The sequence below is a fragment of the Asterias amurensis genome, chromosome 17 (assembly GCF_032118995.1).
Source record: "Asterias amurensis chromosome 17, ASM3211899v1".
In the NCBI taxonomy this organism is placed as follows: domain Eukaryota; kingdom Metazoa; phylum Echinodermata; class Asteroidea; order Forcipulatida; family Asteriidae; genus Asterias; species Asterias amurensis.
Window position 1 is genome coordinate 16,791,329 of NC_092664.1, and position 24,660 is coordinate 16,815,988.

Consider the following 24,660-nt stretch of genomic DNA (forward strand, 5'->3'; position numbering starts at 1 on the left):
GTACCTCAACATAATATGTAACAATAACAAAACCTGTGAAAATTTGAGCTCAATTGGTCGTCGAAGTTGCGAGATAATAATGAAACAATAAAACACCCATTTCACACAGAGTTGTGGGCTTTTAATGGTTGATTTCGAGACCTCAAATTCTAAATCTGAGGTCTCGAAATCAAATTCGTGGAAAATTACTTCTTTCTCGAAAACTATGTCACTTCAGACTGAGCCGTTTCTCACAATGTGTTATATCATCAACATCTCCCCATTACTGTTCACCAAGTAAGGTTTTATGCTAATCATTATTTTGAGTAATCACCAATAGTGTCCACTGCCTTTAATCATAAGTCATAATAGGCAGATGGCACATGACGTCACTGACTACCATCTTTGATGAAGTCACGCGTGTGGGAGGTTATCATTGGCGGGGAGGTTACACACTTAATGTTCCGACAACCCCCCCCCCCCCGGTCACCACATAGTCATCTTGGTTTTCAACGGGAAGGCTCATACTATTTATTTAAGAAAACATGGTCAAGCTAAATATATCACTCAAAAGTGTTCTGAACCCAACTGGTAATTGTACCGGATTTATTTACATGCGAGTTTATTAAGACAGATTGCAAGACACGCAAGACACTGATTGAAGTCAATGCGTCTTCATGATGTGTTTGTCAGTAATTGACGTCGTGTTGCATCTGGACTGAGATCACTCAAGTAAAGAGTTCGAACTAAAACGACTCCCTGGGTTAGAATTGACCAGGACTGGGTCAGGGGCAAGGCTCTTGACCCGCATATTGGTCAAGCTTGCATATAAACTGAGCCCAATTTCATAGAGCTGCTTAGGCACGAAAAGATGCTAAGCACAAAAAACAAAATTCTACCAGGGTGACAAGCCAAACTACCCAGTCATCATGTACCATTGGGACTGGTATCCTGCTCATTTCTGCTTAGCAGAGAGATGTTATAAGCATTATTTTCTGCTTTAGCAACTCTATGAAATTGGGCCCATGGTTTAAAAAGGACCAGGATCCGGGTGAACTCTGACCCAGAAGTTTTTAGAAAGACATAGACCCTTTTCGAAACCACGGTTTCGGCTTTGGATTCTGCTTCAGGCTCCGCCTCTCGTCTGAAGCCCTGAGCATGTACGCAAAGCACGAGCAATGCTTAAGTAACTCTGAGCGCCAAGCTAGCCTGAGCCGAATCTGGAGCCGTAGCCTTGGTTTTGAAAAGGGCCACATGGTCCCTCTATGTGATTCAATTCAAACTCATTTTATTTGACACAAACAAAAGCCTGTAACAAAATGACACTTACGGATGATCTTTATTTACAACTTTAATTCGATTGGTGGTTTTGTTTATTTACAACACTTAACTCCCGGACCGTTTTTCCTGCCTGTTTTTCGCTTGGAATGTTTTTGACTACTGCAGCAATGATAGTTATTTTTTAAATGGACTTTGAGTTGTGGTTTGTGAGGTAGATTTATTCACATGAGAATATTATAACGGTACCAAATAAACAGAAACTTAACCGTGGCCTCAGAATATGTACTAGTTTAAGAATTTGAAAAAGGAGGGATGTTGTATCGCTGCGGATAACAATGAGTACTGGTATTTAGTACAACATAGGGAGGAAGCTGTTGCGTCATCCATTAAAGGAACACGTTGACCTTGGATCGGTCGAGTTGGTCTTTGAAAAGCGTTTGTAATCGTTTTTTATAAAATGCATATGGGTAGAAAGATGTTGTAAAAGTAGAATACAATGATCCACACAAACATGCCTCGAAATTGCGTGGTTTTCCTTTTACCTCGTCGACTAACACGTCGGCCATTTATGGGGGTCAAAATTTTGACTCCCATAAATGGCCGACCGTGTTAGTTCGCACAGTAGAAGGAAAACCACGCAATTTCGAGGCAAACTTGTGTGGATCATTGTATTCTACTTTTAAAACATCTTTCCAACCATATGCATTTTATAAAAAACGGTTACAAACGCTTTTGTTTTGACCGACTCGTCCGATCCAAGGCAACGTGTTCCTTTAATCAAAATAGCGGCGCCCATTGATCCAATTTTATGGCTCTGCTGGAACACTTATTATAGTTTCCTGTATAAAGGTATGTAATCACAGTGTGTAGTCACTATACCTGAGCACATTGGAAATTATTGTCCTGCTGATAATGATAATAATAATAATTATTATACAAAATAGAATGTGTATCACATTGCACATTATCGTCATGCTTTGGATATGGTCTTACAGAAAATAAAATGATAATATAAAATAAAATGATAGTATAATTAACTTCAACTTAAAAGGACCCTATAATGGTGTATAATAAAATAATACAAAAAATGCACAAACGGGTTTATTGTACTTTAGTACCTGAATATTGAGTTGTCATTTAGCCTTCGATACAGACACTGCTACAGTAGGGTCAAAACGTCAGGCCATCAAATAGTAAATATTGTTGCACTTGCTAATATTCATGTACTTGTTTTTTTTCTGCGTTGTATTGTCATGTAGCCTTCGAGAAAGACTCCGCTAACTAGGGTCAAAACGTCAGGCCATCAAATATCTTTTGCAGGATATCAAACTAGTCTGTATGTGATTGATTAAAATGTTTGAACCTCTTAAAGAATTTCTTACTGAACGTCAAATGAGTTCAAAATTAGAAAGATGTTAATATAAATTGCATTAATTATCAGAAAACTAAAATAAAATGCATCTTCTTTTCTACACTTAGATGCAACACACAAAGAAATAAAAACCGCCAGTTTTTAGTAACTCTAAGGATTCTTAAGATACAAAATATTGAACATAAGTTATAAGTTTGTGCGCCCTAATGAAAAATACAATAATTTAATATTACCTGAAAATATTACTATTATCTTTAAGGCCTTAGTTAAACTTTGTGTCATACGCGGTCTTTAATTTCCTCCAACTTGAGAAGTTTCTTGGACGAGCCTATCGAGTCTTTTTTCGAGTGACCTTTTGACTTCTTGGTGTTGGCGAGGACGCCCTCATCGGCCGCTGGAGCGAAGTCTCGATCCTGAGCGAGAAAGTCTCTTTTCCATTCTGTGTTTGAGTACGGGCCGAGTGTTCCTCTCCAGTTGCTTGGCAGTATGGACGCTGGGAAATGCTTGTGAAGACTGCTGAAATCTGTGCCGTGTGCAATAACCTGGGGTCGAGGGTGGAAAGGTCAAAGGTCAATGACGTCATAAGTGTTATAAGAGGTGAGAAAGAGCGACTAGAACGGCATGGTCGTGAAAGATTCTGCCTTTATGAATCAAGCATACGTTCAGCACACAGAGGTCAAGAGAAGCTTTGCAACTTTTTCGAAATCGCTGCCACCACTGTGTTGTTATTACCTGTTTAAAAACTGCGATAATGCCCTTCTTTGTGACAACATGCACTGGCACGTGTGCCAAATTCCATGCTTGTATCGTCAAATGCAAAAGTCAAAGAAACAATAATTTTCTTTGCCACTTAGTGTCAATGTTCAGTTCCTGTTTTGTCTGGATGTCACTCGCTCACTCGGAGCAATCTACAAAATCAATCATCAACCCAATATATCATATACTCTTGGCCAATAAACACCCTCCTTTTGACCTCTAGGTGGGGGCGCCCTTCCCAAATGACGTCACGCGATTAAACGCTCTCTTACCCTTTTCCTCATCTTATCGGCCATGAAAGCTTTCAGGATTGCGAACGCAGCGTCGAAGACCATCGGTTCATTCACAAAGTGGATACTGTGTAGTCGAACCGGGACACAATTCTGAAGAAGAAAAAATAGTGGATAATCATGAGCAACATAATGAATAATGTATGATATGCAAATCATTATGCTTTGTAATCCAACTTCGAACGTAACTGCAATTTCGCGTCATTGAAAATAGCTTTATAAAATTTAAACTTTTCGGGTAAAATTGGCAAAACAAATCAGAGTTCCCAGAGTGAATCCTATAGACAGAGACAATAGAATGACCTGTTGCAAACTACTTACCAACCATAAGGACCTAGGTAGCGTGCGAGAACAAAATATGAGCAAATCGGCCTTGTTTATCTTGATACTGATTTTAAGGAATTTATGAAAACAAAAGAAGCCTCGAAGCTCACTATAAGAAAAAGTTGAGTGTCAGAAGCTCTACAAAATTTGTGAATTAACTTTTTACCCGATATTTGGTTTATGATTCGCCGTACAGTAGTTACTGTGCAAAACCTGGCTCTCAACAGAGACCTTGGTTCACGGGTTAACGCGGTGTGTTTTATTGGGTGGTAAACACCGTGGCTTAAAACAGCAACAGACTCTTCCAAAATACAATGGTTCACCAAGGCTTTTTTTTCGATGAGTCATCAGTATCGAACACCTCGACGTGAGTCATGTCGTTTGTTTAGCGACATCTATCGACCTTCACCGTTATGAGTCCAATGCAACCGAATCTCACACCAGAGGTCAGCAGGTCAATTTTCAGCCCTTGTAGGGAGCCAAGTTTCGAACCTGGGCCTAAGTTTTACAAGCTGCTTCAACACAAAACTACTAACGACTAATAACACATTTGCCTACCAAAATAAGAATAACACTAGTTTTCATAATATTTAAAATGGGGGTTGTTGTCAACGCTATGGATGAAAATGAATACCGGTATTTAGCACAACGTATAGGGTAGAAGATGTGACGTCACCCATATCAAAATGGCGTCGAAATACCACTCACGTGCCTTGACTGTTTCCTGCTCATGTCTGCTTATAGCAGAAATGTATAAAGGCATATCAGCATAGGCTACTCTATAATGTGCTCTATGGGCTAGGTCGATTACCCTGACTCCCCGATACGCATAATCACGACACTTCTGATTCAATACAAAAAGAGAACAGACTAAGTCTACTCTCTGCCTCGACATCATCCCGTGTATCAGTTTTGTAGACCCAGGTGGGTCACAGTATGATGCGGATGTAGCGCAGAAGTTTGCTTAGCACAGGAGTTTAGCAGAAACAAGTTAACAGCCAAAATTATCAAAAACAAATCGTCATGCTATTACTGACCGCGTAAATGTCAATGGCATTGTGTCGAGGTTTGAGTCACACTTACATTTTTCTTAACATTCTCATTATGTTGTCCCTTCACAGAAGAAACTAATAATGGATATAGAATAGTCTTTGGTTACCAACTATAGTCTTGGGTTACCAACAAGTTCCTGGTTACCAACGCGGGTTTAAGTTCAGTCTGCCGTGACCAATTTATAAAGCGATGACTGATGAAACTAATATTTCGCACCAATTTGATCTGGATTTGCTCTCCACGATGTGTAAAGTGTCGATTGACTATTTATAAACTATTGACAGTCATTTTGGCTAATTTACGACATTCGTCTCGTATGTGGGTCATGGGGAGTGATATGATTTATGAAGTGACGACAAGTAAGGACGGGAGTGAAAGTTAAAGGCACAAGAGAAATGGCTCTCTCTAGTAATGCATAGTTTTTCGAGAAAGAGGTAATTTCTCACAGACAACAGGCCTGAAGCCTTTTCAGACATCAGAAAGCCCACACATTTTGTGCAACAAGGGTGTTTTTCTTTCATTATTTTCTTGCAACCAATGTAGTCCAAATTTTCACAGACTTGTTATTTTTATGCATAAAATGTTGGGATACACCAAGTGAGAATACTGGTCTTTGACAAAAGAGTGCTTTGGATTGGAATCAGCGGTATTTGTTTTGTTGAAGTACAGTTGGGGCACAGTATTGTCGTTGCTGTTCTTGTTGTTGTTGACGCTACTGGGAGGGGGTACGTTTCCAAATGCCCGCCCTACTACGCAACTTATCATTGGTGGATATAATTGATTGGTTTCAATCTCTGATAGGTCAATGTTTATTAGAATATTACATTCACCAGTACCAGTTGTATATTTCTTAGGTTGGTAGTTGGGTCTTGGCGTGTTTCATGGAGACAGCTTCCCATGGTTTCTACCATGAAGGAGCGGTAGACACTTACCTGGAAGATGGATGTGACCTTCTTGGCAATATTTGGTCCCATTTGCATGACGTGTTGAGTTCCCATACCCTCTAGGTCAACGAGAAGATTAATCCCAGTCACCTGTGCTTCTTCGTCTTCCACTAGATCTTCCAGGACCATGAAAAGTGCCTTTACTATATCAAGCACACTGTAACGGCTGGGATCCCAGTTGACTGTAGGAATAGACAAAACAAAATGGTGGTAAAAGTTATAACTGGGATTAATTTTAAACGTTTACGTTTGCGTTTACGTTTCGTTTACGTTGATAACTCGGCAGGATCCTTAAGTGAGGACGTTTAAGCCAAGGGTGCTTGATTGTTGGTGGAGTGCAGATCGGACACAAACGTGCTACCATAAACAAACCTTAGATAACTTAAAGTGCTGAAGTAAGACAAGACAACTGGAACTAAATTGGTGCTAGACGTAGTGCGAGTCAAAACTGGCGGCTGCTTATAGACTTGAATGCACTGAAAACTATTGAGTTACTCAAACAAATTGTTAAAACAAAACGTACTTGGTAACAAGTAATGGAGAGTTTTGATGGTTAAAACTTTGTGAGAAACGGCCCCTCTGAAGTAAGTTTTTTTTCGAGAAAGATGTAATATCTCACTCAAATAACATTGAAATACTTCAGGCCTGTGATCTACAGGGGTGTCTTTCTTTCATTTTTCTCTTGCAACTTCGATAACCAATTGAGTTAATTTTTTTTTTACAGATTTGTAAGGTTATGCATGTTGGGATAAACCAAGTGAGAATTGCCTATACTGGGCTTTGACAATTACCAAAGGTTGGTGGGTGTCCAGTGTCTTTAAGAGAAGGGGTTCACCCGTGGTTCTGGAAGTGGCTGCTGCGTGCACCGCGGCACATTGTTCACACATGCTACACACATGTGCCTCACACCATAACACACACTTTGATTAACAAGTAACTTTGATACACATCTTAAGAAAACCTTAGCTCGTTGTGAATTCGGCCCCAGGTTAAAAAAACATTTATAATTGTACGTTGGCAAATGGGATCAAATTAATTGATCAAATTCTAAGAACCTGCATTATTCCTGTTTGTATTTCTTGTAAGGAAATTTCATCAAAAATGTTATCTCGTGAAAGTTGCAAAAACTTTGTTGCAAAAACTCACTTGTTCTAAGCACTACGATTGGCCGTCCTTCCTTGTCACGTGACGCAAGGACCAATGGCATTCCATCATCCAGCACGTGTCTCACAGATGACTTTTTGTAGTCCTTGAAAAAGTCTGGATGTTTCTTATGCAGTTCGTAGTACTTCACCAGCGACTTGAACGCACGGTCAACTTCAAACTTCTTGGCGCGAAGAAATCTGAGCAAGAATCTTTCATCTTGACTGAAGTTGATGTCTGGTCTCTTCTTCATTAACTGCCGCATCCCCTCGAAGGCAAGTTTACGGATTAGGCGATTCTCACCAAGTTCTGAGTCTGCCATTTTCCGTAACTGTGGGGAGAGGGTGCACTTGTAGGTGTGGAACGCCGTGCCGCAGACGCCATCTTGCCTCGTCGTTGCTACGGCGCCATCTTGCCTGATCGTTGCTACGGTGCCATCTTTGTTTGTGCTGCTCATTCTAATCGGATGATCGCCATTCATCTGCATGCTATGATAAAGTCAAAACAAAATATTCATAACAATAAGTCATAGTTAAAAGCAGGAAAGTTCTTTTCAGAACTGAGAAGTCTCCCGAACCCCCGATTATCTACTCGGCAGTAGACTAAAGCAAGACTGTTCTCTAAGAACAAGCTCTACCTGGCTAGTAGATACACACATGGTGTTACCGCAAACCAAATATATAGTAATAAATCATTCATTCATGCATATTCATATTCAGTGTTGGTTTATTCATGGGAGACATTCTGTAGATTAAGTCAAAAAGATAAAAGGAAAGGTACATTAAAGCAGAAAAAACAGAAAAAACACCCGTCCGAACACAAATGAAGACAAAAATGGTTACCGGCACTACTCAAAAGAGATTTTCACATGGTGTTACTGCAAATCTCTCAAAACAAAAAAGTAAAACATTGCTTTGAAAATCTGAGTTGTAAACAACTTAACAATACATAAATAAGTAAGTGAACAAGTAAACAAAAACATCTGATGGTTGGAAGTTACCTTCGCAAGACGAGAGTGTCTGAACAACATATGAGACCCACGGTAGACGCCATGATGCCAGGTTAACTTTGACTACAACAGGTCCTTTTAGAATCTACCTAGCTCGAACTCAAACCTGAATGACAATGAAGGGCCTCAGCTCATGACCGACACTTTATAAAGGAGCCCGCTGGACTTCAGTCATTAGTTATCAGTGCTCAGTCACACAAACCGCAATTAATTATGATTAGTTTAAACCAATATTGTGCTATCGTTGACCATGATATTGGTCTCTGTGTTGTTTGTTTTATATTGATTGGATATGAGTCATGCCTTCTAAAGGAAATGGTGGTGATATTGGTCGACCCTTGGTCCCTAAAATAACACTTATGATTGAGTCATTGTTTGCCCTAATATGGTTTATGATTCAGACATGACGTAGACAACTCGCAAATCCACCAAAATCCAGTTCTAGTATGGGGTTTCCATACCAAGAGCCTGAGTTTTGCTTGTGAAAAAAAGTCCACAAAAACAGCACATGGTCTAAACACAGTCATGTGAGTCGTTCAGTAGTTGGGAATTACAAGTGGGCCAATTTATCGTCCACCACAAGACACCCACATGGGAAGTTGACTGTTGGGGGATGACGTAGTAATTGGGCCATTGTACCCGAAACGGGGCTAAAATAATATATAATGGACCGGTGGTGAGGCAGGAGATTGTCCCCCGGAGATTCTGTTCCACATAGGGCGAAATGGGTACACATTCATTCTGATAGCGCCCTCTTTTGAACCCTCCTTCTACAGCTCATGCATATTTTCCCATACGGGGACAATCCCTTGGACACCGGTTTTATATTCTGTCCGGTGTCAGATGCAATTGTGCCCGCCATGCAATACTGTCCGCTCCGAACACTTTTGCATAATTATGCATTCGTGTCCGGGGCTATGCAAAAACCGCCCGGTGTACATGTACATAGACCTTATCGCAAATACCAATGCGCAAGCGCAGACTGTTGAATGAGGTGCATTGTGGGATAGATATGGATCAAATTTTGCTACCAGCTAGACCACAATGCACCTAATTCCAAGCGTTACGCGCGCGCCCCGGTATTTGCGAAAAGGTCTATGACTGTACGTGCGCGTTTAAGCGAGCGTGCATGAACTGGACCTACGTATGTATTTGCATAATTATGCAGCATGAATATTCACGTATTTTATGATTGCAGCGAATACCCAACGGCCGAACATTTTCCATGTCATTCATGACTTAGCTTGTAAAAAGTGGCGAACGTGTTCCGTCGACCATGGGCATTTAATTTACTGCAAGGACGGTTTTACACGGGGCAGACACAACTGCATACGCAAATGTGTCCGGGCGGACACAATTGCATTATGCAGCAGCGTCCGGGCGGACACCATTGCATATGCAAAACTGTCCGGCGGACATTATTGCATAATGCAATAATGTCCTCCGGATTGTATTGCATAGAGAACATAATTGCATGCGACACCGGCCGGAGGATTCAAAAGAGAGCGCTATCAGAAGAAGTTAGTACACGCTTCGCCATACCATTTGTAGGGGGGGCACACACAAAATCTCCTGTCAAACATTTTATTATTTGAGTGAGAAAAATTGTTTTTGTTTAATTTTTTTTATTAACAAAAGCAATAAAATTTGAGTCTACATGACCCATAGGCCCACTGATTCACATAACCTTTTTTTCGTGACATATTTCCCTTTGAAATTAAGTCATAACTTCAGAAAACTGTACCCGAATATCTACAAAAACACAACAGTTGGTTTCGGGTCTTTCACCCAAAATAAGGACGTGTGTTTACATGCTGAAAGTTGTGCATGGTTTTTCACTATTGATGTTTATGACCCACACAAATGACACTATTCGTAATCACCCAAAATAATAATATTATCATAAAACCGCAGTTGGTAACGAGTAATGAGGAGAGGTTGGTAGTATAAAACATTGTGAGAAACGGCTCCCTCTGAAGTGACGTAGATTCGAGAAAGAAGTTATTTTCCACTTATTTGATTTTGAGACCTCATATTTAGAATTAGAGGTCCCGAAATCAAGCATCTGAAAGCACAAAACTTCGTGTGACAACGGTGTTTTTTTCTTTCATTATTATCTCTCAACTTCGTTGACCGATTGAGCTCAAATTTTCACAGGTTTGTTATTTTGTGCACATACTGTTGAGGTACACCAATAAAAACAGTGTTCTCAATAATGTTTCAAGCAATATGTTTATAATTTTTGTAGAATAGTCATGAGATGTGACAACAACGTCGTTTGACAAAGTACAACGACTCGGGAAAATATATTAAAATGTAGATTCGGCTTGTACATTCTATCTACGAATCTACACTTTCTCGTCCATTCAGTTTATTCAACTAAAAAAAAAACTAAAAAAAAAACTAAAAACTAAAAAAATTCAACTAAAAACTAAATTCAAGCAAAAAACATGAGCACAGTAACAGACAAAACAGAAATGGAATTATGATATTTTAGAAATAAAGCATATTCCGGTCAGGCCCCAAAATTAAAACATTTACTGCTTTCTCAAAACCATGATCCTGTATAAAGAGATCGGTGTAAAATTAATTTCATTTATGAAAACTATTTAGACCTAATATTTCAACAACCAACGAAGCATCACTAATTTGAAACTATCAATGTTCCTTCTGATATTCCACCATTGCAGTGTGCACAAACACACTTGCATAACAGACACAGGGTGTGTAGATTTCCATCGTTGGGTTTATTCATGAAGAGAAAGGACCTCCATTGTGTGTGCTGTATAAATAAGGATGGAATCAAACAATCTGCTTTGCCTGTCCGCTATCTAGTGCCTTACCTTCAAACTCTGGTGATTTATTGTAGTTTGTCCAAGTTGAATACAGTTGAACCATGGATGAAGGAAAACCGTCTTCAGTATTCGGTGTTTTAACACATAAGTTTTTCGTACGTTATTTGACTCCTAAGCTTTCTCATATAAGACAATATAGGACTGCCCTATTTTGAAAATATTTATAACCTTAACATAACAAAATAATCCTTTTACTCGGTATTGCTTTTACTGGACAAAGCCCCAGACCGAAGGACTTTTAGATAGCCTGGTAAAGCCTGTCACCATACCAGGGCGGGTACAACTCATCCAACAAAGGCTAGATTTAACATCAATGGTCAATATTTGGTCATCTTTTGGCATGACGTTTAAATCCCTCATGTCCAAAGTTCACATAGTGTGCGATTAGATCGTTGACTTAGCCATGCACAAAAAACTATCATCGTTTTACAACCATCTGTTATCAGAGCTGATTTGGTGTACCATACTTTACTGATTATATATACAATTGTGTGCAGTGCAGAATGTTCACTGCGTTTGAATCTCCTCTCGTCTTTTCAAACATAGTTTGGATAATGGTCAAGTTTTTTTATCAGAGTTTTCAACAACAATACATAAAGTTCACAAAAAGTTCATGATAAACTTACATGTTGAGCGATACAATCAATCAACTTACTTTTAAAAAACCTTCAGCAAAATTACATTAATTTAAAATTTTGTTTTTTTCTTTCATTATAAGGCACAAACTAAAAAGTTATGAAAGTTGTGTACACTGTATCTTGATGCTTGGTTTTTAAGATTCAGATATTTAAATTATTCGAAAAATAATAAAATTTATATATATAAAATTTCCTCGGGAAATCTTTACACAACAGATATCATGGCTACGGCTTGATCTACGCGTCATAGTTTATGCCTTGACTGTAATGTTCTCAGCATCACCCTTACAAAGAGTCATAGCCGCGTAGCCGCAGCTGTGAACGTCAATTATTCAGCTTATGGCTTCTGCTCAGTCAGTGGCTGTGTATAATTATCAGTGAAAGCATGGAACAGTAGCTATTGTGTATGTGGCTATTTTAAAACTAGTTTCAAACTCTGAGTTAAAAAAATAAAAAAATAAATTGACCACAAGAGGGCGCTTATCCAATACAGAAGAAAATGCCAAATGCATTCTGTCCCATGCAAACTCATTGTAGGTGTGTTTACCATTGAGGTCAGTACGACCAACCAATATCCGAAAGTGGACGATGACAAACAATGACAGCTTAAAGGAACGGAAAACCAATAACAAAGGTCTTGACGTAATGGTGCACACAATAGATCTAATGTGTACGGATTAAAAATAGTGGTATGGTTTCGTATTGAACATTTAATTATTGTGAAATTCCATGGCCAACAAGCAGAATGTTTAAAATTCATGATATGCAGTTTAACAACGGCCCACTCCCATGATTTAATAGATAAAATTCTGAAACTAAATAATGTTTTCAAGGTGTGTTTATTGTGTGTCCTACAAATAAAGTGAAACTGTTTTTCATGCGTATGAGCGCAGCGAAGGAGCATGAAATTATTGTGAAATTCCATGGCCAACAAGCAGAATGTTTAAAATGCATTTCAGAGTTATGTTTTTTCCTTATTTAATAGCTGATGATAAATATAAAAAGCAATAACGATGGTAATTCCTTCATGGTAGACGAACCAATAAAATGAAGTCATTTGTAACTTAACAATTGTATGTTTTTATTATGTTATTATTGTTGTTATTATTATTATTATTATTATGTTTTTTGCTTATCTGCTTGTTGTAAGATTTTATGAGTGTTTTCTCTTTGTATTTAACTATTATGTGGCTGATTTTTTATATTGTGTAAAGCGCTTTGAGGCGTTGCATAAGGCGCTTTATAAATGTTCTTTTATTATTATTTATTATTATAAAGCGCCCAAACCCACAATATGCAATATGTAATACTCAGACAGAAATGCTGCCCTGCACTCTACCATGGCCAACTTTGTGGTTGGCCATGATAAATGACCTGGGCTTAAGTGTGCTTTCTTTAACCTCTGCCTGTTGATATTTTGTATAATATTGATTTGCTCAATAAAGATTGATTTACCCAGACGGAAAAGTTTTACATACAAGCGAAAAGGCTCATGGAGAGCAAAAGGCTCATAGAAAACTTCTTTACATCAAGATAAAACAATACTATTAACATAGGCTTACTTCACCAAGATTGTTTAAAGAGTTTTTTAACAAAAACGGTCAAAACGGTACAAAATAGTTATGAAGCATCACTTATGGGCATTTATAATGGTATAGAATCGGACTACCTTTTTGGTTGGTGGTTGGTAATTGGTTGATATTTCGCCGTGTTGGGACATGATCCCCTATAACATCGGCACTATACGCTGCCGTACATACTCACTACAGCCCCGCCCCATGAACGGGAACATTATGTAACATGGGGTCATTTTTTCCGGGTGTTTTTCCCCTTTTTTTCACAACGACTACTATGTAGGCCAATAGCATGGCATGCCTGTGGTTTATTTACTTTCATTGAACGCTTTACAATTTCTTCCATCTTTCTCGGAAGCAACGCACTATTGTTTGAGCCATATAACCACACAGGAAGTAAACAGAAAAGTTAAAATCTAGATTGATAACTAGTGATCCACCCCCAACATGTTTTAAATACCAGTACATCAGACAAGGAACACCTAGCCTGTCATGGCTCTCTTCATAACCGCGACAAGCGTTAATTCACATCAACAACAAGTTAATGTAGAAAAGAGCCAGGCTAGGCAAAAGGCTTCATTTTAAATGATTCATTATTCGAGGTACACGTCATTCAATTCGTTGTCTTCTGACCTCCGCCTCATGAAGTCTTTCAAAGGCTGGTTCTGCGAACCCGACCCACGCAATTGGCGTTCACCGAGTCAGGATACCGTTAACTTGTATTCACTGTGAGAGCGTTTTCGAAATTCACCTTTGCGCACCATCGGCTTCGGCTGCCCACTATATCTTAATTAAGAACTGTTTCTAACGGCTATTGCTATAACCAGCAGTCGTAGCCACCTTAGCTGATGCTTATTTCAGACACGAATTATTGGTATATCAAAATTGTTAATGCGGTGCCGAAACGACTGACTGCTTAAGGCCTCTGGGCCTACTTCGTAGTTTCGAAAACACTATACGTGTCGCTGAATACAAGGTTGAACTTTTACAACGTATTTTCGTACACACTCGAAAGTTGTTTGACTTGAGTCTACTTTTGTTATGCTAATGAGGTATGACAATAGACACACAGGTGAGGTCCTTTTGTTAAAACTAAATTCCACATTGGGCGGAATCTCGTTGAAACGTGACAGCCAATGGAACGTGGTTTGGAACTCCATTCAGTAGAGAACCATTCAGTGTACTAAGTAGTTGGGCGAAGTCTGTCAACAGTGTGGAGTAGTTTATCACCACAAGCTTTGGCAGAATTTGGAAACTTTTTCAGATAATTCGTCCTTGTATTCCATGAGATGTTTTACTGTTATCGTTTCTTGAAGTAAGGTGTTCTCAAGTTTCATTTTCTTGCAAGTGAAAGGACAGGATTCACGAATCGAGGTAAGAAAATGATCATAGGAAAATGGGATACGGTTCTTTAAAAAGGCATTGGACACTTGGTAATTACTCAAAATAATTGTCAGCATAACAACTTGCAACTTTAAAAACGAGCATGCAACTGAGAGTTGTTGGTATATTTTAAAATGTTGTGAGAAACTGCTCCCTCTAAAGTAATTCACGTAGTTTTTGAGAAAGAAGTGATTTCTCATTCAGATGATAAAATACTTCAGCTGAAGCATTTTATCTAAAAGCACACAAAACTGTGCATAAGGGTGATTTTCTTTCGTTATTCTTATGCAACTTTGATTACCAATTATACACAAGTCACACAGGTTTGTTATGTTATACTTTTGTTGAGACATACCAAGTGAGAATACTGGTCTTTGACAATTGCAAAAGGTGTCCAGCGCTTTTAAATTTAAAGTTATTTATCTGTTTTTCGTTTGTAATAACTCGATTTCCTTGACCCTCAGTAAACATTCCGTATGGGCTAACACCGTTAAATTCATCAACAAACAATCAACAAGTGCATTTAATTTTACATTTTATAAGTCATTTTTGAAGAACAGTCACCGTGGTCAAGTGGTTGATTTGGCAATTGTTGGGTTCGAACTGGCCAAGCTAATCGCTGCATTCAAAATAACGGGAACATGTATTGTCATTCACAACTTATTGATTGGTTGTGCCATTCATAAACCAATGTTTGTATGTGAGAGTTTGGCTTGTGCCAACTTTGTGTTTATGTTATTCCCTTGTTCGGGGCTTCCCGTTGGGAAGAGTGGTTATTTTTTTCCTTTTAAATTCATAGTATAGAACAGTGCAATAATTTTAACAAGCAGAGGCTTTCAAATAAAGGCAAAAAATATGTCTTCAAAAGGATGTTCCCTCCCAGACCTTGTTCAATTAAAAAGTAAATGTTTATATACTATGATATTACAGAGAATCTAAAATTGTAGTGAAAAGTAAAACAAAAGATGACAAGTAAATGAAATTTTAAAACGATATACAACAACCACCGTACTAAAGCATAAGACCCCCCAAATTGGGAAGTAGAAGCAGAAACACTAACCAGGCGAGATGATGGGGCGGAAGTAAATGAATTAGTCATAAAACAATGATCAACTACACCAACAAACGAATAAACACACACCAGAAACTGCTGGGAATTTTCTTGTGTTTATTTCCAGGGAATTTATTCACAAATTTATTCACGTTCAAAATGTGCTTTATACTCTTATTGATTGGCAAAATAATTTCCCATTCCAGAGCTGCAGTAAATTCTCCCAGATTCTGCAGAAAAGTTCCCTGAAATTAAACCTGAAATTAAACACATTTTTCAATGTTCTGGTGAACAAATTGAAATCTTCCTGTTTTACGAAAACTTTCCCCAAGATTAAATGTCCATCTAACATATCTCCAAGATTGTTGGACAAAATTTGTCCATATTTCAAGAAGAAAATGTTGGCAGAGTCTGCATTCGCACTCAACCTTCATCATAACCGTCCTTGAAATAGTGCAGCGCAATCTTATGGGTAAATTGATAATCAAATCGAACCACTGAAGTGTGATGCCACTGGGCGGACCCATGCTTTCTTTTGTCCCCAAGCCCCTCTCCACACTGGGATTTAATCCGCACCAAAACCTCCATCATTTCTTTCGAACCCAAGGCCATGAAACGTAATGTTTAAAAGGTCGTTCACTTTACCCCACTACAAAAAAAAAATTGTGAGTTGTTTTGTTCGAAACTTCTTGTAATAGTACGTAAAGCTCATGACCTGATGGCCTTTTCAAAATTTTCAACTGAAAAGGTTCGGGCAACTTACTTGGGGAGCAGTGATTAACAAACATCACTGGTAATACATTGGGAAAGCACAAAACAAACTTTGCCAGGTTTTGCTTTAAATTTCATTTTAATTAATTTAAGAAAGTGGCAAACTATTTCCATTTGAAGGACAGTTTCCTCAAATGAGTTGGCCATCAAACATTGTTTTAGATAATTATAGAGGGAAAAAAGAATAAAGTTACACCACAGTGTTAAAAATAAAACTAATTTGTTTTGTTTATAACACCCCAGTTCAGTGCAGTTTCTAACAATTCTCTATGCATCATCAATAGGCCTACTCTTACTTAATATAATAATGGATCAAAAAGTTCAATACCGTATATATCACCTGCCATCGCGTCATAACTTTCAAAAGTCATTATAACAATTTATAGTTAACGCTTAGATGATTTTTCCACAATATTGTTTGTGACGTAGTCTGTAAAACTGAAATGATGAAACATGAAGCGTAACCAGGCCCTTATTGCACCATCACTGCGTCGAACAAAAGATCCTCTTTGGCTCACTATGGATCAGGGCCAATTTGAACAGAAAAATGATAGGACGTTTAGACAGTTCACATCGTGGTTATGCCAAAATGGGTTCTGGCATTTTTGTTCCATTTTGGCAACTCGATTCAGAGTACAAATGGTTTCGTCGTCACGCTTCTGTCGCAGAGTAAAAATGCATTCAGTTCGATAGTGTATATAGCGATATGATATAATGGTGACACCACACTAATTGCTCTAAAAGGCATGGACACAGTGGTGATTACTCAAACGAAGTTTTAACAACTAACTTGATGAGCAGGGGAGAGCTGTTGATAGTATAAAACAGTGTGGGGAACGGCTCCCTCTGAAGTAACGTAGTTTTTTAGAAAGAGGTCGCATTTCACACTCACATATTAAAAGACTTAGGGCCTGAAAGCAAAAACTTGTAGGATGTTCTTTTCTTGTCAGTGTTCCCTTGCTATATACTTAGATGACCAACTGAGTAAAACAAATCACAGGTTTGTTATTTTATGCAGTTAGAATACACCAAGTGAGAAAATTGGTCTTTGACAATAATTATTACCAAAGGTGTGACGCTTAATCAGCTGCAGCAATTCTCACCAATAGGTTCTTGCATTTGGAGTATAATTCACAAACTTTTACGACAATGGAGGTAGACAAAGACACTGGACCCTAATCGTGACTTCTCCCGAAGAAGTTATTTCAACTATGGATAACACATGCTCAAAATATTTGCGCCCAAATTTTAATAGCCCCCCAAAACGTTCATAATGGAATTGGCTTTTCAAAAGATATTTGGGCATTCACTCGAACAGTTCGACCCCAAACCAGCTGGCACTTATCACCCATTTCCGCAGAGGGGTATACTGGTTCGTGATTTTTTATTTCAAAAAGCCCGTGGTATTGTTGTACCCTTTGTAATCCGCAACCACAAAAATGCCCATTTCTTAGACAATATTATCGATATATCGATAAAAACACGTTTATTGTTTAAAAACTGTTGTGGTCTATGAAAAGAATTCGTTATGAAAATGCATATTTTCAAAAGACGTTTCAAAGTAGAATATAACGATCCAAACAGATACGCCTCGAAATTGGATGGTTTTCCCTTTGCTCTATTACACGGCACGTCAATAATGTGCATGGAGTCCAGAGGTTTTACTCCATAAAATGGCCGACCGATGCTCAGTTCGCAAAGATAAAGGAAGGCCATGTGAACGCAGGCATATCTGTGTGGAACGTTTTCCTATACTTTTAAAACATCTTCCACATAGAATGCATGAATTTCATGACGAACAGTTTCAAACACTTTACATAGACCAACTCGCACGATCCAAGGCAACGTGTCACTTTAAGTATACAATGCATTTTTACACTTTGTAGGTTAAACGAACTTGAATCTTTATCCCCGATTTAGATATTATTAGAGTTGGAATAAGAAAGATTCCTAGTAGTTTCTAGAAATGTTTTCATGGTGGGCTTTTAAAGAAACATTTTTAGAAGTAGTTTCTAAAATGTTTGCTTGGGCTTATAAATATTATGTTTCCCTCAGTCAGCTATCATGTTGAAAACGTTCAGTCCCTGAACTTGAGTCTCGAAATTGTTTTCTTGAAAAACAGTGAAGCACCAAGTTTTTTTAGGGGTGACGAAACTCTATGTCAGTCATGAGAAGTATAGTTTCTATAATGTTTTCATGGAATAAATAAAGAAACATTTTTAGAAGTAGTTTCTAAAATGTTTGCATTGGGCTTAAAAATCAACATTTTTCCCTCAGTCAACTATCATGTTGAAAACGTTCCTTCTCTTGAACTTGAATCTCGAAATTGTTTTCTTGAAAAACAGTGAATCACCAAGTTTTGATGAGGTTGACAAAGCATGGCCTGCTGACGATATACAAAAAGCTTTTGTTTACTTCACAGAGTATGACTTAATGTTCAACCCATGATTGCATTTAAAGCATGAACTGTGACGTAGGTTCCGCATGCGTGAAATGTGTAGTGGGCGAACCTTTATGTCATGTTTTTCTTCGTCTAATAATTGTAATCTCAATCAATTAGCGTGGCAACCAGTGGCGCAAGGCTCATTGTTGGAAACATAGTAGGCTCGTCATGTATATGAAGTTCGATGATAAACATGCTATTAAAAGGAATGAAAAGTTTGTTGGCATGTTCTTGCTTGTGATTTGTTTGTCTGATTATTTGATGTTGTTGTTATTGTGGGGTTTTTCATGGGAAAAAATATTGCCATTCGGTTTGAACCTGTACGCAAAGTCTTGGCACAGAGTTACATTTATGAACAACAAAACAAATATCAACACTACGTTTTGATACACGAAAATCTAACAATCACAAACTATGGTTGTTGAATTGCTCGAAAATGTTGACTTCTTTGTCAGCAAATTTTGTCGCCACATTACGAACCGGCAATGCGGAAAAATAATTGCCGTGAACTTAATAAAGATGAACATGGAAACTTTGCCATCGAACTATATAGGCACAAGAAAATTACTTCCAAAACCAACAGTTAAAAATTTTAAAAGCAAATGGTGCTCAACCCCTGCGAAACATTCGCTGCAAAAACGGCCACATTCGTAGTATGGACCGAGCTTAGTGTAAGAGTATGTTAAAACATAAAACAAAAGGAAAAATGTACTTGTAATGTCAGTGTTTTTAATGGAACTGTTGTTATTTACCTTTTGTGATGTCCTTTATTAGTTAAGCCTTTTATCGGCGCTTTATATTGTTGTGTGTTACTATGAGCAAGAACACCCTTGGAGGGCAAAACACTTTTTGATCACAGTTTTTTGTTTTACTCGCCTTTTCCTGGAAGGCCTCTGCTTGTTATGATTGTACTGTTCAAAGAATAACAAAATATACACATTATTAAAACTATACCCTGGTCTATTTCAGATGAGAGACAAGCAGTCACCAGGTGACACATACAACCATAAAGAGCATGTCTACGCCGACCCGGTCGCTCTCCGGAAGGAGATCGAGCGAGAGAGACAGGAAGAGGATGCAAAGAGGAAGAAGGCTGCCGAGGAAGAGGCGAAACTCCGGGCAGCTACCCCACCTCCACTCCCCACAGGACCCCGGAAAGGAGCTAGCGGTAGCATCATGTACGCTGAGCTAGAAAAGAAGACGAATATACCGAGCGTCAGGGATCTCGGCAGCCGGTTTGGGGGTACCGTGCCCCGTCCCGTTCGACGGCAGAGCGAGGACGATCAGGTACCGCCGCCGATACCTGCGGTAACAGACACTCGAAATATTCTCGACTCGGACTCACCGCCGGTCAGCCCTAATGAGGTTACACGAAATGAGGGATTACCAAGTGATAGTTCTCCACTTAGTGTCCCAGACAATGACATGAACATTTCAACTGAAGACACACACAAACAACAGGCAATTTCAAATGACGGGAATGCTAACATTTCTATCCCTGAAGATGAGGCACTGACGCCTAACATTACTGAAGACGAAATAACACAGCAACCAGAATCTTCCTCCAATGTGTGTGAAAATAAGAGCGAGGTCGTCATCGACGTGAAAATCAACTCCGAGTTCGGTTTCGACATCGGAGCTGACATCCCAGAACTTCGTGAAAACGAAACAAGTGATGAAAACTGCGGCATAAAACTTGTGAAAAATATACCACTGGATGCGTTTTACGAGGAGAGCGGCGAAACAGTCCAATCATCGGAGAAACCCGTACCGGTTCCAGACGCTAGCTCAGCGGCCAGCAAGGCAGAGCAGAGTTCGGTAGCTGGGTCGGCCGTAAGCAGCACAAACTCGTCCAAGACAAGAAAGAAGAAAGATGTAGAGTCTGGGATAGGCTCTGCCAGTCATCAACGACGGAATCTTATCATTGTATCATTGTTTCTGCTCATTCTACTCATCTTAATCTCAGCTGTTGTTATATTCCTGCTAGGTCAAAGTTGGAGTCAAAATTAGTAGACCAAAAACCATTCAAACCGATACCTCTTTTTCTGAGTCCCACTCTTTAAAGTGAGTATTAACCCAATAAACTAAACAGATGCAGGAAGGTTCCAATCTTTTTCTTGCTCATCATGTAGGCCAACACGTGTGGGGAGAGGGTTTTGAAAATCTTAGAGCACCTCAGAGCTAGCACAGGCTGTCCATCGTAAGACATCTGGAAGACTTATCCACTTTTATGGGTTGAAATGTATGTCTGTCAATTTTGAGCATGAAGAGTAATGAGTTAAAATATGCCCTATACATAAACCTATACACATCTATGTGGACGGTCCATGCTAGGGTATCAATGACATTGACCACGTTGTTTAAAGGAACACGTTGCCATGGATCGTTCGAGTTGGTCTTTGAAAAGCGTTTGTACCCTGTTTGTTATAAAATGCATATTATGATTAGAAAGACATTTTAAAAGTGGAATATTATGATCCACACAAGTATCACTCGAAATATTGCGTGGTTTTCCTTTTACCTCGTCGCCTACAACGGTCGGCCATTTCAGTTGGAGTCAACTAATTTTTGACTCCCATAAGTGGCCGACCGTGTTAGTAAAAGCAAAACCACGCATTTTCGAGGCAAATTTGTGTGTATCATTGTATTCTACTTTTAAACATCTTTCTAACCAAATATGCATTTTATAACACTACGGTTACAAACGCTTTTTCAAAGACCAACTCGGCCGATCCAAGGCAACGTGTTCCAAAGGGCACACTGTTCCATCAGAGCCCAACTTCTCTATAAAACTATACTGGTCGCACCTCTTTAGTGAAACTAAACAGAGAGAAAAATATTGCTTCCATTTTCGACTATAGTCTCATTAACAGTAACCTAAATATTAGCAGACAAGTACATTATTATTCAGAATAACTATAAAAAGAATATCTTTGTTTCCTAATGCTTTCGTAGATTTTGAAATTATTTTTGATGGTTTATTCTCAAAGTATGTTATGCTCGTAAAAAGGCGGGTAAAATGGCAATACAATTGTCTGGAATAAACATTTCTCGGTGGCGTTTACTATTCAGTCATCTTTTTTTATTATGGTGATAAAAGGTGTATGAACTATATACGAATATTATTTTAAATCATGTTATATTTTTTACACACTATTTTAATTTGTTGGCTGCCGATCTCAAAACAGGCCATTATTAAGGGGATTGAGCAAGGGTAAAGTTATAACAGAAGAGGAAATCAAGATTCAAGAAGTATTGAAAGATCACATTGAACAGAATGACAGGTCCATGGTAAAGCACAAGGCTCACCCTTATACAAAAAAGCCCCAATTCATAAACCTGTTAAGTAGAATATGCTGCTAAGCAAAATTAGCATCATTATGCAAGGGGCGCCATACTTTATCACTCTTGTGCTGGTAACAAGTTTCTGTTAAGCAAATTATTCTGTGCTTGGCAATTTTGTATGTTTATAACATGGTTTATGAAATTGGGCACTGGCGTAGGCCTCCATTGTGCGAATCATGTTTGGTATTAATATAGTAACCAACATTTTGTATTTTGTATTGTGACATGTGTGGGCAACTAGAATAATGCGTTACTGTCGTGCCCCGCATTATGTAATATTATTATACATTATTAGGGTTTATCCATATTTGAATAGAAAGTCTATTAATTATAGAAAGTTTATAGTCTTATAACTCCTGATATTATTTAATACAAATTTTGTAAAATATACTCCAAGGAAATAATACACCGTTTTATAAACAATATCAAAACAGTTAGTATTTAATTTTTGTTTTCGTTTGTTATGTTTAAAGGAAACATTATGGTTCGATACGGATAATATACAGTATTTTTAAAATATTTTTTATTACAAACAATAAATTAGTCTATAACTTCTGAATGAGTGTAGCACAAAGAACATAAATATTACATATTAATCTGTACATTCGATTTTATGTAGTTAAATCATTTTGTGATAATAGTATAATCATTCATTCTAAACTAACTAGTTGGATTTTGTCATAGCTTTCATTATTCTTAAACAAATTACGGGAATAACAATCCGCAGGTTCGGGTTGTTGAAATACTATAAATAAAAAGTAAAAAATTTCTATCTGATGACTCAATAATATAGAATTATTTTCGGCGACGTGTAACTTTAATTGTATTACCTACGTTACTTTGCACATGTTCATCAAGCATTAGTAAGGGATGGTCAGGGGCCAATTTAAAAAAGAAGCTAGCACAACAGAATGATGCTTAGCAGAAGTAGGTCTTTGTTGTGGGCGTCCTAGTATTTGTTACGGCCTAAAACTTGAACTCGTGTGGAAGCATAATGACACATGTACAATTTCCGGTGATCCATCTTGCCAAAGGCCATGGAATATACACACGGTTACTCTAATTTTGTTCAACAATTTTTATGAACTGGTGAATTGTTCTTTCCTTCCTCCAAGTGGGTTCCAAGTTGAAGTGCCATATTGGAGGTGGGGTTTGACAATGGGAGACTTTGGAACGCTAGGTGGCAGCAGACTTACCGGGTAAATTTCCATTGTTAACGTAGTTCTGAGCATGCGCGCATTACTGAGAACAATGGTTTTTACCTGGTATGTCTGCTGCCATCAAGCGTTTTAAAAGTCCCCCATGGGTGACATTGCCTTCCTTTGACAGTTTTAGAACACGTGAAAGTGACGTTAGATAAAGTTGAGAATCCGGGTAGCTTTTGTGACTGCATGGTCGACTTGGTTTTCCAAAACCAGGGGGGAGGGGGTGTTCATAAAGCTTTACAATTAATCTGATCTCCAAATAATCAATCTTACTATCTTCGATCAATCAATCTTAAACTCCTCAATTTTTCATTAATCTTATCTGTTTCATAAGTAACAATCAATATCAAACTTAATTTCACTCTGACTCAATCTTTGTTCTACACTAAAAAAAAGTTCACATAATATCTACAAATAACTTACAGGGTTTACAGAAGGTAGTAGACTTCTCTTGAAATAATTATTATTCCATGAAATGCTTTACTTTTTGAGAAAACAGTAAAACAATATCAGTTCTCGATATCGAGAATTGCGGATTTGTTTTAATTTTCACAGGTTTGTTATTTTATATATAAGTTGTGATACACGAAGTGTGGGCCTTGGACAATACTGTTTACCGAAATGGTCCAATGGCTTTAGGCGCTAGGCCTAAGTCTCAATTGACAATTTGGCGGGAATTTCTTTAACACTAAAATCCAACTTTTTTTGCAACTATGTTTAGTACTTTAGGGGGTAAACATTATGTCATAACGACAAAATGATGGCGTTTCAACTTCTTGAAGGGGAAAAGAAATGTTTTATGCAGGGGGCGGAGGGATTTTGGAGACGAGAATAACCCTATAATGTAATCAGTTCAATGATTTGCAAGTGGTGTTTATAGCTGCACTCTGTGCGAGTATGCTGCAGCAGAGTAATAAGAAGATAACTCTCAAACTTACATGAATGTCATCTGAGAAATGAATAATTTAATATCATTTTCATCAAATCCAGCAGCAGCGCAGGATACACAGAGAGGTTTTCACTAATGCAGGATTCCCCCAAACTAGTAGATAAAGAGCAGTACATTATTGCATTGTTGGGTTGAAACTGTTTCAGAAACTACGGGTGAATCCGTACGGTTTCAGATCAACTCACACTCATTATCACATCAAACAAAAAATAATAATAATAATTTTTATGTTTATTTAAAAAAAAAAATCACAATATTATGACCATTGATGCTTCGAACCAAAAAAGTCAAGCGG

At 38.2% G+C, this 24,660-nt stretch overlaps 2 protein-coding genes across 3 annotated transcripts; one reads left to right on the forward strand and one right to left on the reverse strand.

Moving 5' to 3' along the window:
• Positions 1 to 1,299: 1,299 nt before the first annotated feature.
• Positions 1,300 to 11,231, reverse strand: LOC139949761 (alpha-tocopherol transfer protein-like). Of its 2 annotated transcripts, none has more exons than XM_071948296.1 (5): positions 10,995 to 11,231; positions 7,146 to 7,630; positions 5,988 to 6,181; positions 3,661 to 3,771; positions 1,300 to 3,174 (listed from the first exon to the last, which is right to left on the reverse strand). In XM_071948296.1, exons 2-5 carry the CDS (start codon positions 7,627 to 7,629, stop codon positions 2,911 to 2,913), a joined length of 1,053 nt encoding a protein of 350 aa, XP_071804397.1. In that variant the 5' UTR covers position 7,630; positions 10,995 to 11,231; the 3' UTR covers positions 1,300 to 2,910. The 2 variants fall into 2 exon arrangements, with proteins under 2 accessions (XP_071804397.1, XP_071804396.1); XM_071948295.1 differs by lacking the exon at positions 10,995 to 11,231 and adding an exon at positions 8,143 to 8,251.
• Positions 11,232 to 14,382: 3,151 nt separating this feature from the next.
• On the forward strand, positions 14,383 to 23,544 carry LOC139950164 (uncharacterized). Its single transcript, XM_071948787.1, has 2 exons — positions 14,383 to 14,592; positions 19,836 to 23,544. The coding sequence occupies exon 2, from the start codon at positions 19,836 to 19,838 to the stop codon at positions 20,874 to 20,876; it is 1,041 nt and encodes a 346-aa protein (XP_071804888.1). The 5' UTR covers positions 14,383 to 14,592; the 3' UTR covers positions 20,877 to 23,544.
• The last annotated feature ends 1,116 nt before the right edge of the window (positions 23,545 to 24,660 follow it).